At 39.0% G+C, this 12,853-nt stretch overlaps 2 protein-coding genes across 3 annotated transcripts in view; both read left to right on the plus strand.

Annotated features, from left to right (window-relative positions):
• The window catches only part of arhgap4b (Rho GTPase activating protein 4b), a 34,680-nt gene extending 28,028 nt beyond the window's left edge, over positions 1-6,652 (plus strand). For both annotated transcript variants that reach the window (XM_061058366.1, XM_061058367.1), the window contains exons 20-24: positions 138-309; positions 1,751-1,843; positions 2,110-2,217; positions 3,489-3,591; positions 4,237-6,652. In XM_061058366.1, coding sequence (XP_060914349.1) covers positions 138-309; positions 1,751-1,843; positions 2,110-2,217; positions 3,489-3,591; positions 4,237-4,440 — 680 coding nt within the window. In that variant the 3' untranslated portion in view covers positions 4,441-6,652. The remainder of the gene's footprint in view (positions 1-137; positions 310-1,750; positions 1,844-2,109; positions 2,218-3,488; positions 3,592-4,236) is intronic.
• Positions 6,653-8,727: 2,075 nt separating this feature from the next.
• Positions 8,728-11,073, plus strand: cav4b (caveolin 4b). Its single transcript, XM_061058375.1, has 4 exons — positions 8,728-9,003; positions 9,524-9,786; positions 10,146-10,333; positions 10,607-11,073. Exons 2-4 carry the CDS (start codon positions 9,529-9,531, stop codon positions 10,788-10,790), a joined length of 630 nt encoding a protein of 209 aa, XP_060914358.1. The 5' UTR covers positions 8,728-9,003; positions 9,524-9,528; the 3' UTR covers positions 10,791-11,073.
• The last annotated feature ends 1,780 nt before the right edge of the window (positions 11,074-12,853 follow it).

The raw sequence follows: 12,853 nt of genomic DNA on the forward strand, positions 1-12,853 counted from the left end.
TGACAACAAACCAAACACAATTTGAAAAATGTTTTCTAATCTTACACTAACACAAATCAAAAAGAAATATCAACAAAAAGAGTTTAATAGAAAAATAAGGTTCCATAGTTGATTTTAACCGTGTTGTGTGTGTGCAGAGTGGGAGGCAGTGGCTATGTTCGACTACGTGGCGAGATCTCCTGCAGAGCTCTCCTTCAAGCTGGGAGAGCTTCTCATCCTTCACAGCAAGGCTTCATGTGATTGGTGGAGAGGAGAAGTTGGAGGAGTTAAGGGACTCATCCCTCACAAGTACATCAGCGTGCTGGATGGGTGAGGAACCGTTCACTATTGATGTGCTCTGTGTTGATGTCCGAAGTGGATGTTGTAATGTGGTTTGTTACAGAATTTTTTTTTTTCCAAATTTGATTCACATTTTCTTTGGGTCTTGGCTCTTGTAGTTTGTTGTATCTGCTCATCAACTGAGAGACAATGTGTTTCTGTTTCACAGACAGATTTCTTACATACATAAGAACAACTCAGACTCTGTTCAACATTAGTTTTACTCAGAGTAGCTGCATTTTTATTCAAGCCTTGAAGTTCAATCTATAATTTTTGAAGGCATTGACTGATAGTTGGGATTTCTTATAAAGTCTGGCCATGCATTAAGTCGTGTACATTCTTACACAGAGTGTTTAGTTATGGTTGAATATTCTTGTCACCTCTCCCTAACTTTGGTTAGAAGTTGAAGTTAGGGCAACAAAAAGAATCAACAGAAGGGGGGTAATGAATTGAAATAAAAAGAAAAGAAACGAGGGGGCAGGGCAGGGCGGGGCGGTCTATTCTTATCTATAGGAAAAACGTACAAGAAGGGTTTATCTGAAAAGGTTGAACTTCTGTACTCTTTTAAATTCATATTTGACTGCATTTTCAAAAATGTACACATCGTAAAAAATAAAAAGTGGTAAGCATACAAATCATTAATTATCTGCTTAAAAGGAGAACATATATATATATATATTCTGCACTGAAAGCTAACATCTGCAAGTGTATCAGGAGTATATTTCTGCTTCCTCTCACTGAAGAGATAAAAATAGAAGTTAAAGGGACAAGTGCTGGAAAAATTGATTTAAAGACGAGCTGTATCCTCAGCTCCGAGCACACCATGAGACAGAGCCAGAGTTAGCAGCACATCAGTGTGTTTGTGGTGTGGAGTGGTGATAAAGAGCTGTAGAAAATATCGCACTGAACAGGCGCCGCACTTTAAAAAACAAATCTAGAACTGTTCCAGAAGAGATCAGAAAAAATATATTAAGATCATTTTTTTTATTACTGTGTGGGTGTTTAAACTGCATATCATTCACATTCACTTATTCACTCACATATTAAGTACAGCGGTTGCACAGATACAGTAGAGGTTGTGTAAACGGAGAGTAGACAAATTCACAAAATACGAAAACACCTGACACCAAAAAAAGCCAATGCCTCAAATATTGCTTAAAATATCAGTTGCTCAACGACATGTAGCAATCAAGATTTTCATAGAGGGCATACATTTGTAGAGCTTTTGCTTTTTATTGTGATATCTAAATTATTTTTCATCATCTACATCATTTTGTAAAATAAGTCATGCTTAATTTAATTCTGACTTCTTCTCTGTCTCCTATAATTCTCTGTCACTCAGCGTTTATCCCTTAAATAAACTTGTACTGGATGTTCTTTCTGTAGTGAAATATAAGCTTATATCTCTCTCTCTCTGCTTCTTCTCCCTCAGGTCAGAGCGAGGGAAAAGAGACGAAGGAGGAGGAGGAGGAGGCAGCACTGGAAACCTGACAGTAGAAGATCCACAGATGGAGAACACAACTCGGTACACAAATACACACACACACACACACATACATACACACACACAAGCAAAGACAGTCAAACACATACTCGAGTGCACACTGCAATATATAAATGCATTCACTCCACCAAACACATGTAGCAAAAGACTCAGACAGAAGAATACACACACAGTCAGAAGAAGTCGCTTTCACATTGTTGCGCACATTACACACACACGTACAAACTCTCATACATGAATGCACGGCATGCAAAGTTACAATGCTTCTTGTGTGTACGTCTTGACAGGATGCGGGTGAACAGCGACAGCGCTTCGTTGCCTGGGAGACAGAGAGGAAGTGAGGGCAGCCCCAATCGAAAGCCACCAACTTCTCCTGCCACTCGACACCTGCCAGTGTAAGAATGACACACATCTAGGACACAATGCATGCTTCTGTATGAATCATTAAAATTAAGATGTGCTTGATTTCTCACCGAAATACAAAAAACAGACTCTCAGGTGTTTCTGATGGTGATAGGTATCATGTGGAAAATATGTATTTAAGAGCTTATGGAATCCTATTTCTTTATGAACATGACTTAGTTATACAAATGTTGCCTCACTGCAGTTTTTCTCAGCTCTGTTCAGCTCATTGTTTTGATTTGAAAGCTCACACCTTCACTGATTTGATTAACTCTCACTGCTCTTATCAGCATGACCTTCTGTGGAAAAAGCTCGTGGACACTTTGTCAGCACAATACAGCAGACAGACCAAGCCAGCTTTGACTATTGAACGTATTGATAGACTTTTGGGCGGAATCTTTAAGCAGCTAATGAGCCAAATGTTTAACTCGTGAGTAGGTGGAACATTCACCAACATCCACAGTATGAGCAGAAACATGAATACAAATCAATGCTTGTGTTGGTCACTCAGCTGGATTTGCAAAAAAAAAGCAACAGATTGTGTGAATGTTCACCACATCAGTTTGTTTTGTGACAGTTTTTTGACAGTTTGTTTCTACTTTCACAAAGTGAGCAAACAAAATCAGGTGTGAACTTTAAGAATTTAATTCATGAGGCATTTTATTCTCACCGGCTGATGAAAGACACCGTTACAGGCTTGTGCACAGTGACAACATGGAAAAACTGCTGCGGTAAAAGAAATCACATTGGAGAGCAGCTGTGGCTCAGTGGTGAGGTTGGGTGTTCGATGCCCAGCTCCTGCAGCCACATGTTGAAGTGTCTTTGAGCAAGACACTGAACCCTGCGTTGCTCCTAAGCCTGCAGTGTGTGAATGCGTATGAATGTGCTTAGTTAGTACTGATTGGCTCTTTATGTAGCAGCGATGTGGTGATGTCAGCTACGTGTTTGTTCTGCCCTCTGAGTTTGCCTTCTCACCAATAACATTTGGACATGGTGCAAAAAAGCCCTTCCAGAGAGGGGCGTGGTCAGACACAGCTCATTTACATTTAAAGGTACAGACACAGAAACAGCCTGTTCTGAGCAGGGCTGAAATAGAGGAGTTTATAGGCATGATCAAATACAGGATCAGAGTGGATTTAGAACAAGAAACTTCACACACATGTTTTGTGGAGCTCTGAGACTTATTTACACTGTTTTAAAGTGTTTATTCGCTCTGTGTTCTATTATATCTGTCTCATGTAACCTCTATGACTTTGTCTTTTAGGTCCCAGGAGCGAAGACACACTTTGGACACTGTGAGACAGGCCGGCTTCAGACCCCCAGACAGACCTCCTTTTGCTCCAGCAGAAAGAGCAACAGTCGACAAGGTCAGTGAATTATCGTAATGTCACCAAATAAAAGGACAGGCTCAAGTACACATGTCACCTGTGAGGCTCATAGGCTCACCTTTTGACCTTATTAACCTAGAAAAGTTTGCTAAATGCAGTTCAGAACTCAGACTGTGAATAGCTAAAAAAAACTAAAAAAAACTACTACATAACAGAAATCCAGTGTTTTAATGATGATACGGAGGCTCTGACATTTATTCAAGTATAACAAGCATAGTTTGTGATTAGTTGTGTTCTTGAGATGCCAAAGATATGATGTGAACGTCCAAGGTCCCTCCATATTGGAAATGTATTTGGGAAAATACTGAATAAGAAACAACAAAACTTCAGTCATCTGAAAGAATGGAAAAGGAGGAAGATTTTATTGTTGCCACGGTTACTTATGAAATCCCTTAGGATGAATGTGAACATATTTGAATGTCTCACTGAAACAGACCCAGAACAGGTTCAGGTTTTGGTGCAGATGTCTTCAGGGTCATGCTTCGCTGATCAAAAGTCTAAGAGACATCATTTTCATTTACTACAATGCCTCTGTTTCTCTCTCTCTCTCTCTCTCTCTCTCTCTCTCTCTCTCTCTCTCTCTCTCTCTCTCGTGGTTTGCTTCTCCTCCTCTCGCTCTCACAGGATATGATCAGCCGTCAGATGAACTCTGTGTTCAAGGAGCTTCTGTCTCGCCAGCCTTCTGTGCAGCAGTCAGCCCTCGCCCCCCCAGCAGCTACAGCTCCCTCTCCTGCCTCTTCCGCTTCCTCTCTGCCTCAAGCCGGCCCCAGTGCCAAAAAAGTGGGATTTGGCCTCAGAGGACGGACCCTTTTCAGGCCGGTGGACTAAGAGAGAGGAGAGGGTGAATGGAATAATTATTGTTTAAAAATGATTATTATGCTGATGCTGATGATACATTTGGTGAAAATCTTGAATTATTTTATTTTGACAGGTGTATAATATTCGCGTCTCTGCCATCTCATAGTGCCACTAGTCTCGGTGCCGTGTTACTGTATGTCCAGTGTGTCTGTTTTTCAGCTGGTTTTTGGTTTATGTTGTCGTCTGGTTTTGTTCTCAAAGCTTTTTGCCATTTTGGGAGAATCAGGGATTGACATCAGCAGAGAAACTACCAGACTGACTTTTTTAAGTGATTGCCATAAAAAAAAATCCTCAAAAAAAGACTGACACTGCCCCTTAGTGGCAGATCTGAGATTAGCTCACCCTTACAGTGTTCGGTTTATCTTCAAGAAAGAACTCATCTGGGGCCTGAGTGCCTTTACATCTTTTGCTTTTAACATTATTTTACTTGAAAAGTTTTGACAGGTTTGCATTTTGTTTAAAAAATAATTTGATCTGTTTATGTAACTACACAAAGTTGTCAATATTAAATTGTGAAATTATGACCAAAACTCATAAATTGCCTAAATTAGGTGAAATACAATATCAACCTTTAATTAGCAAAACAGCTAAATCCCCACTTGTTTTACATGTTTGCTACATTATTTATAACTGAATTTTATTTTGTTTTATTTTTATTTTTTTATTAGAAAATTCCCTTTCTCAAATGTCTGTTTTTTTATTTCACACAATTTGTTTACTATCACTTCTCATGCCAGCTGTGAGCAAGTTCAACAACTGCTAACATTAGCCAGTTAGCTCCTGTTAGCTTATGCAACAAACCCGTCAGTTATTTTTAATTAAGTATACTAAACATAAACACCATGCAGCAGCAGTAAAGCTTTTAGTAATTTTTAAAGCCTTAGCTTGACAAGGCTGCTCATGCTTCCTACCTAACTTGTTATAGCTAGCCAGGCTAACAAGCTAACCGAGTTAACTAAAAGAACTCAACTCTCTGAGCTAGTTTTAGCTATCGGGGTAGCAGTTGCAGTTGTGACGCCATAAAAATTAAAAAAGGTGTTCGTTTTTTGCCAATTCACAGTAGCAGATAGATAGTTTAGCCACTTTTATGTGACATAATTGTTGTCTAGCTTGCAGGAGTTAGCAGGCTAATTAGCAAAGTTGTTGAACTTGTGACCTTATGCAGGGGGCATTTGATTAGCTTAAAGGTGAGAGGGCACAAAAAGATAACGGAAAGTGACAAAAAAGTGAAACGCTTTCATAAACAAAAATCTTATTTAATTTATTAATTTTAAATAAATGAAGATAAAACATTTTGAAGTAAATTCATTTTTTCCTCCTGTAATTTCTTGCATCATGTCAGAAATTGTTTCATTTAGGCAATTTATTTATGTGAATATTCATTTCACATGTTTTTAATAATGATCATTTTGGGTCACAGATGTTTGCTGGGAAAATGTAAGCAGTGAAGTTAGTACTTTATAACGGCATGCAGTATTCTCACACACACACACACACACACACACACACACACACACACACACACACACACACATACACACACATAAAGATGGAAAACACATTCCCCTTCATATGTGATACGAGGCCCAATATGCAGGCCAAAACTCAGGGCTTTTGCTAGAGTTAGAGAAAGGCTAGCTCAGGTTTGGTTTCGAAGGAATAAGTAAGAGTTTCTCACTCAGGGCTTTGGTTTACTGACTCTTCAACTGGAAACTGTGCCCTAGCCTCAAGAGCCAAAATGGCCCCCATTTCAGAGAGGAAACAGTGACTTCCTCTGCTTTAAACTGTGAAAACGACGTTGACATTTCGGAGCCACGTTCAAAACTCTTGTCTCTTTCATCCGCACATTTTGGCCCCCCTGACTTTCTCTCGCATTGTGCACGGGTCTCATTCAAACATGCGTTTCAGGATTTTTGCAGTGAGGTGTAAAATTACTTTGACTCCAAAAGCTTTTGAAAAGTTTACATTCATATCATCTCCCCTCTGTCGTGTTTCAGTATTGGCATCATGGGAGTTGAATCCTTTTTTCTTTCTTTTTTTCATTAATTCTGCTTTGATGATTTAACACCCCGTTATTCTGGATCACTGTTTGATGATGTCACTAAATTTACTGTGTCCAACTGTATATGTGGTTAACAAAAATATGAATACAATAAAGATGATAAAGTGATGAATGATTAAATGGTTGTCAGTGTACTTAAACTGCTTACATGACTATAATCCAGGGACGGATCTACAGGGATCTAGTCTGTGTGGGGCAGCTGTGGCTCAGTTATTAGAGTCGGGCTGTATCCGAATTACAAAGTACCTACTCAATCTGTCAGTAGGCAGTACCTACTATCCGTGCTGTATACTGTTTAGTACCTACTATTCAGTAGGTGTGCACAGTAGGCAGATACTTGTTCCTACTTCGTCTGATTCATTCAGTAAGGAAGTGGCGTCATTTACGTTTCCTGAACCGGCCGCATTCACCCGTTTTTTGTTTTTTTTGTTTAGGTTTATTCAAGAAGAGTAATGCTCATATACAGTCAGGTAAAAAAAACAATATCACAATGTAAATCATGTAAAAGGCAGATTAAATAACTAAATAACATACAGTAGCCTTCATAAAGACGAGTACAAATGAAAGACAGTAATATACAGAATATAAAATAAACCAATAAAGACACATTTAAATAGTTAAATCATTATTTAAATAGAGGGGGAAAGGTTTTATAATAATGCAGACATTTCTTATATTTTCTGTTGTTAATTAAAAGTAGTGATTTCAGTCGGGACTTTAACTCTAGATTAAAAATTGATTCAATTAATCCACGCTCGTTTGTTTTGATTTGGAGGCTGACGTGACGTGGTGATTTACGTTTAATTTCGCACAGCATTGTGGGTGGTAAAATACAATTCATTTCCTGAAAGCACGCATCCGATCCATACTGCATAAAACCCGGAAGTTAGTATCCATACTGAAATGTTCAGTATACTGAGGCGGACCCAAAAAATGCATACTGAATGACCACGAAAGTTCAGTATACTGAAACTCTCTACTGAAAAGTACGTACTGCATACTGAACTGTGGCTATTCGGAAAGGGCCCCGGTTGTCTCTCAGCTGCAAGATTTTGGGTTCAATCCTCAGCTGTTGAGCAAGACACTTAACATCAAGTTGCTCCTGCTGCTTTGTCGATGGTGTGTGAATGTGTATGAATGGGATTAGTTTCTTGTGATGGTCACCTTTAATAGCAACCTCTACCATCAGTGTGTGAATGTGTAGGTGTGACCTGCGGTGTAAAAGAGCTTTGAGTAGTCAAGACTAGAAAAGTGCTATACAAGCTGAAGTCTACTTACCATTTACCATATAGTCTGAGACCTACAGATGACTCCTAAAACTCTATCTGCCAAAACATGTAATGCACTATATCCCTGTTTCCAAGTTTAGACATGACTTGAGTCGCAATTTTCCATAACTGTACATATGTTTGGATATCACAGACAAAAACACAGACCGGCATAATAACATATTTCAGTGCTTATTATCTTAATTTAAATGATCTTATCTTATCTTTCAACTATAAAAACCCATAGTGTGTGGGCTCAGAAATCAGGTCATTTCACACAGTTTCCGCCAGTTTTAAGTCAACTAAGGTACAAAAAAAAAAAAAGCATCAGCTATTTTAAGCTCTTCTGTGGCTGACCATAAAACAATTACACCATAACAAGTGAAAAGCAATGATCGTTAAGTGAATTGTTTTGCACCACCAAAGTTTTTGTAGGCCTTCTTTTGGAATGGACGTCCCACCCAAACAGGGGAAGAAATGTTCCTAGAACTTAATTTAGACCCTGGTCTCTTCATTGGAAACCAGTGAGGTCCTCCAAAGGTTCCTCATCCCTGCATGGGGAAAGTCCCTCAGGTTGAATTTAGTAGTACATTTGGGGATCCCCGACCATCGCCCTTTCATGCCCTCTGCCAAAGTCTCTTGCCAGCCCAAATAAAAAACAAAAATCTGTCCCTGATTCTGACTAATCACAATACACAATGCATCCAATGCACACGTGTGTGTGTGTTGTGTATACACGTGCACCTCATTGTTTCAGTTTCTGTCTCATAACTGCACCCAAGCACTGTAATGTGATCTTTTAGACCCATCCCTTCGTCTTCCTAAAATAACCCCTTCTACAGACACACATACACACACACACACACACACACACACATGCACACACACACATGCACACACCGACAAACACTGACGCACACTGACGCACAAACACTGACACACACACACACACACACACACACACACACACACACACACAAGGAATAACAGGCACTGTGCCACATTAGCACTTGTGCTGCTCTAAGTCTGTCAAACACACTAAAGTTGTCTGTGTGAGCTGAGATAAGCCCTATGGGACATTGTGATTAGCAGGTTGGCCGGATCTCATTCACGTTTTGGATTAGCACTTTTCTGCAGAGACATCCCTGCCTTGGCTCTCTGCAAGGGTCTCTTTTATTGATACAAGATTACCCAGTGAGAGAGGTAAGTCAGACATGTTCTTATAACTTCTACCAATGCTGGCAAAGATCTACTATAATGACTTCTCAAAAAAATATACGAGTTATGATTACAGTTGTCGCCTTTCAGCACTTTTTTAATGCATGTTTTGTGCCAAATCTCACACATAAATGTTCATTCAAAGTCTATTAATTAGCTATTAATAATTGTAGTTATATCTCAAGTTCAAAAAAGTGAAACATTTAATGCAAGAACAGTGATACAGAATGATGATACTGTATGGGTTTCATTTTTAAAAGGCCCTTAAAAATAACCAGCTGCTATTTACAGATTTTGGTGCGGCTTCTTCTTGTGGACTAAAGAACAGGTGGTAGTGCCAGTGCTCAGCTCGCTGTTACACTCAACATGCCTGAGATCTGCTGTGTGTGTGTGTGTGTGTGTGTGTGCATTGGTTTCGATTATAAGTGTGTTTGATTGACAGGGTCAGACAACATGCAGGCATCGCTGTATATTTAACTGCGTTTGCATGTCTCTCTTTCCTCAGTGAGGATGATGATGGTGAGCGATGACTGTCTTGTGGAGTGTAAGATCGACGATGACAGCGAAGAAGAAAATGGAGAAGAGGAACAATTAAAAATTCCTCCACCTCCTCCAGAGTTTGCGTCTAAAGCCTCGACTCCAGTGCCAAAACCACCAACCCCTCCCACAGCCCCTGCCACGCCCACGCCAACACCTACACCAACACCTACACCTTCATCCACTCAGCCTGTCAACAGAGACCCTTACGGCATCAATAAGCACCTAAAGGTCCTCCTAACTATTTATTCTCTAATTTATGAATCTGCAGTGTTAGAACATCAATCTTAAAATCAATATTTTGCTTCCTGTCACAAAAGGAATTTGCCTCTCGTCGTCAATAGCTTTTTGCTTGATTTTTGCTACACTGCTACAATTTCCATCATCAAATGAGAAATTAGATTCTTCTTTAGAATTCAATATTTTGTCTCTAGTTGTGCTTTTTGTCTCAGCAGTTTTAAACCATAAGTCTCTATGAGTCGGCCCGTTGTTTCTGTCTCACCTAAAGCTCTGTAGCACTTCAGGAAATATTTAATTTGCTCTTTAAATAAACTGACTTCTCTTTACTCTTTGCTGTTCACTATCTGCAGGTGGATGTCAGTGACGTGCTGGTGGAGCCCACCACACCTCATAGCATAGACCAGGTGTGGTTTTATAGTGTCTCAGGCTTTGAGAAGACTCGTATCTGGACATACCGCTGCCTCTCCTTGCTGTTTGCTGTGCCCTTGGCGCTCCTCTGTGGTGTATTCCTGGCCATTCTTGCCAGTCTACATGTCTGGTAAGCTGGAGCAATAAAATTACACCCCCATGGATCTACATTGGTGTCTGACACAGTAATATCATTCACTCAAATTGAATAAACATGGAAGAAACCCTATAACATGGTACACAATTTTTGTTATAGCCATGTCCTGCATAAAGGCACACAGCATCTCTCTGCATGGGACTGTAGTGGATAAAACTTCCATATGATTTTTTAAAGTTAATCTCAAATTATTAAAAATATTCTCTATTTCTGTCTCCCCCTCTCTCCTTCTGTCTCTCTCTCCAGGTTTTTAGTGCCTTGCATACAGCTGAGCAACACCTTCGTCCCATGCCTGCGGTCATTGTGTCTGTGTTCTGTGAATGTTTTCATCTCTCCCTTCTGCACATCTCTAGCTCTCTGCTGCAGCCAAATCAACGTTTTACTGTCCAAAAAGGACTGGCATCCGACAAGAGACAAGGAGGCTGTTTGAATGTTTGAGAGAGAGAGAGAGAGAGAGAGAGAGAGAGAGAGAGAGAGAGAGAGAGAGAGAGAGAGAGAGAGAGAGAGAGAGAGAAGGATGTAACCTTTTTTTATTTTATTTTGTACTATTATTCTGCAGCCTGGTGATGTTAATACTGTGTCATATGTTTTCTACATGATAGCTTATTATTATTTTGTATTATTATTAAAACTATGCTGAAATCAGAGGTTATACTAAAGTGCAAAACCCCGTTAATAAAATGTTTTTTTTAAACCTCCTGTATTCTGTTACCCTGTTGTATTTCTTAAAGGGTGAAATTTTAAATTATTGTTTTGGTTTACATACACCTTTATTAAAACATACATACATACTTTATTGAAGCATACATACATACACCTTCATTAAAACATACACCTTTAAGCCACCTGGGGGCGGCAGTAGCTCAGTCTGTAGGGACTTGGGTTGGGAACCGGAGGGTCGCCAGTCCAAGTCCCGATGAAGACCAAATATGGAAGTTGGTCTGGCAGCTGGAGAGGTGCCAGATCGCCTCCTGAGCACTGCTGAGGTGCCGTTGAGCAAGGCACCAAACCTATGTTGAAAAAATGAGATACACACCTATGTCGAAAATAACAACAGAAAAAATGGAAGAAAATGTCATACATAACTATGTGTCATGATTTGGTCTTATTTAGTTTTGTATTTCAGCGTTTAGGTTTTAATTTCTCCTGTTTATCCTAATGTTGCTTGTTTCCCTTGTGTGTTTTTGTCCTAATGTTTCATAGTTTAGTCTTTAGTGTTTCGTGTGTTATTTTGTAACTTCGTACCCTAGTGTTTCTTTATGTTCTACTGTGTTTTTGTTACTTTCTTGAGTTCTGTGTGTCTTCAGTGTTTCATGACTTAGTTTGTAGTTCTCCTCAGTGTTTCTTGTATTTTATTCCTGCCTCTGTGTTTTCCAGTGTGATTGCCCTGATTGTCCTCACCTGTGTCTTGTTAGTCTCACCTGTGTCTGATTACCCTATGTCTATTTAGTCTCTGTGTTTCGTCCGTTGTTGTTTGTCTGTTGTTTCCCATGGCCTATGCCAGACCTCTGCTTACCTGTGTTTCAAGTATTTTTCCTGTGTTTTTTGACTTCTAGTTTTTGGCTTTTAAAGTAAGTTTTTGTTTTGCCTTTGGCCTTTTTTGTTTATTAAATATTTAGTTAATTCTGCACGTGTGTGCAGATCCTTGTTTTTCCCCTGAACGTGACACTATGTTGAAAATAACGACAGAAAAAATGGAAGAAAATGTCATACATACCCATGTCGAAAATAAAAACATACATACCCATGTCGAAAAAAACGACATACACACCTATGTCAAAAAAGGAAAGAAAATGTCATACATTCCCATGTCGAAAAAAACAGCATACATACAGATGTCGAAAAAAAACAACACACATACCTATGTCGGAAAAACGACATACATACCCATGTGGAAAAAAAGGACATACATAACCATGTCGAAAATAAAAACATACATACCCATGTCGAAAACAACGACATAAATACCCATGTCGAAAAAAAACAACACACATAACCATGTCAAAAAAAGCGACATACATACCTAAGTTGAAAAATAACGACATACATACCTATGTTGAATAAAAGGAAAAAATGACATACCCATGTCCAATAAAATTGACATACATACCTATGTCGAAAAAACAGCATACATACCTGTGTCGAAAACAACGACATATATAACCATGTTGAAAATAACAATATACATACCTATGTCTAAAATAACGAAATATATACCTATGTCGAAAAAAACCGACATGCATACCTATGTCTAAAATAACGACATACAAACCTATGTTGAAAATAAAGACATACACATGTTGAAAAAATTAAAAAAAATTACATACATATCACATATATACACACACAAAAAGTAGAACTACTTGTATGCTTGGGAGAATAGGTTTTGAGCTTAGCTTTAAAGTAAATTAATTATGACAATAGTTTTGTAATCATTTGGAGAAAATAGTACAGACAATGCAGTTATACTCTCATAGTTTTCTGCTTTCTCTC

This window comes from Labrus mixtus, chromosome 15, assembly GCF_963584025.1.
Source record: "Labrus mixtus chromosome 15, fLabMix1.1, whole genome shotgun sequence".
Classification (NCBI taxonomy): Eukaryota; Metazoa; Chordata; class Actinopteri; order Labriformes; family Labridae; genus Labrus; species Labrus mixtus.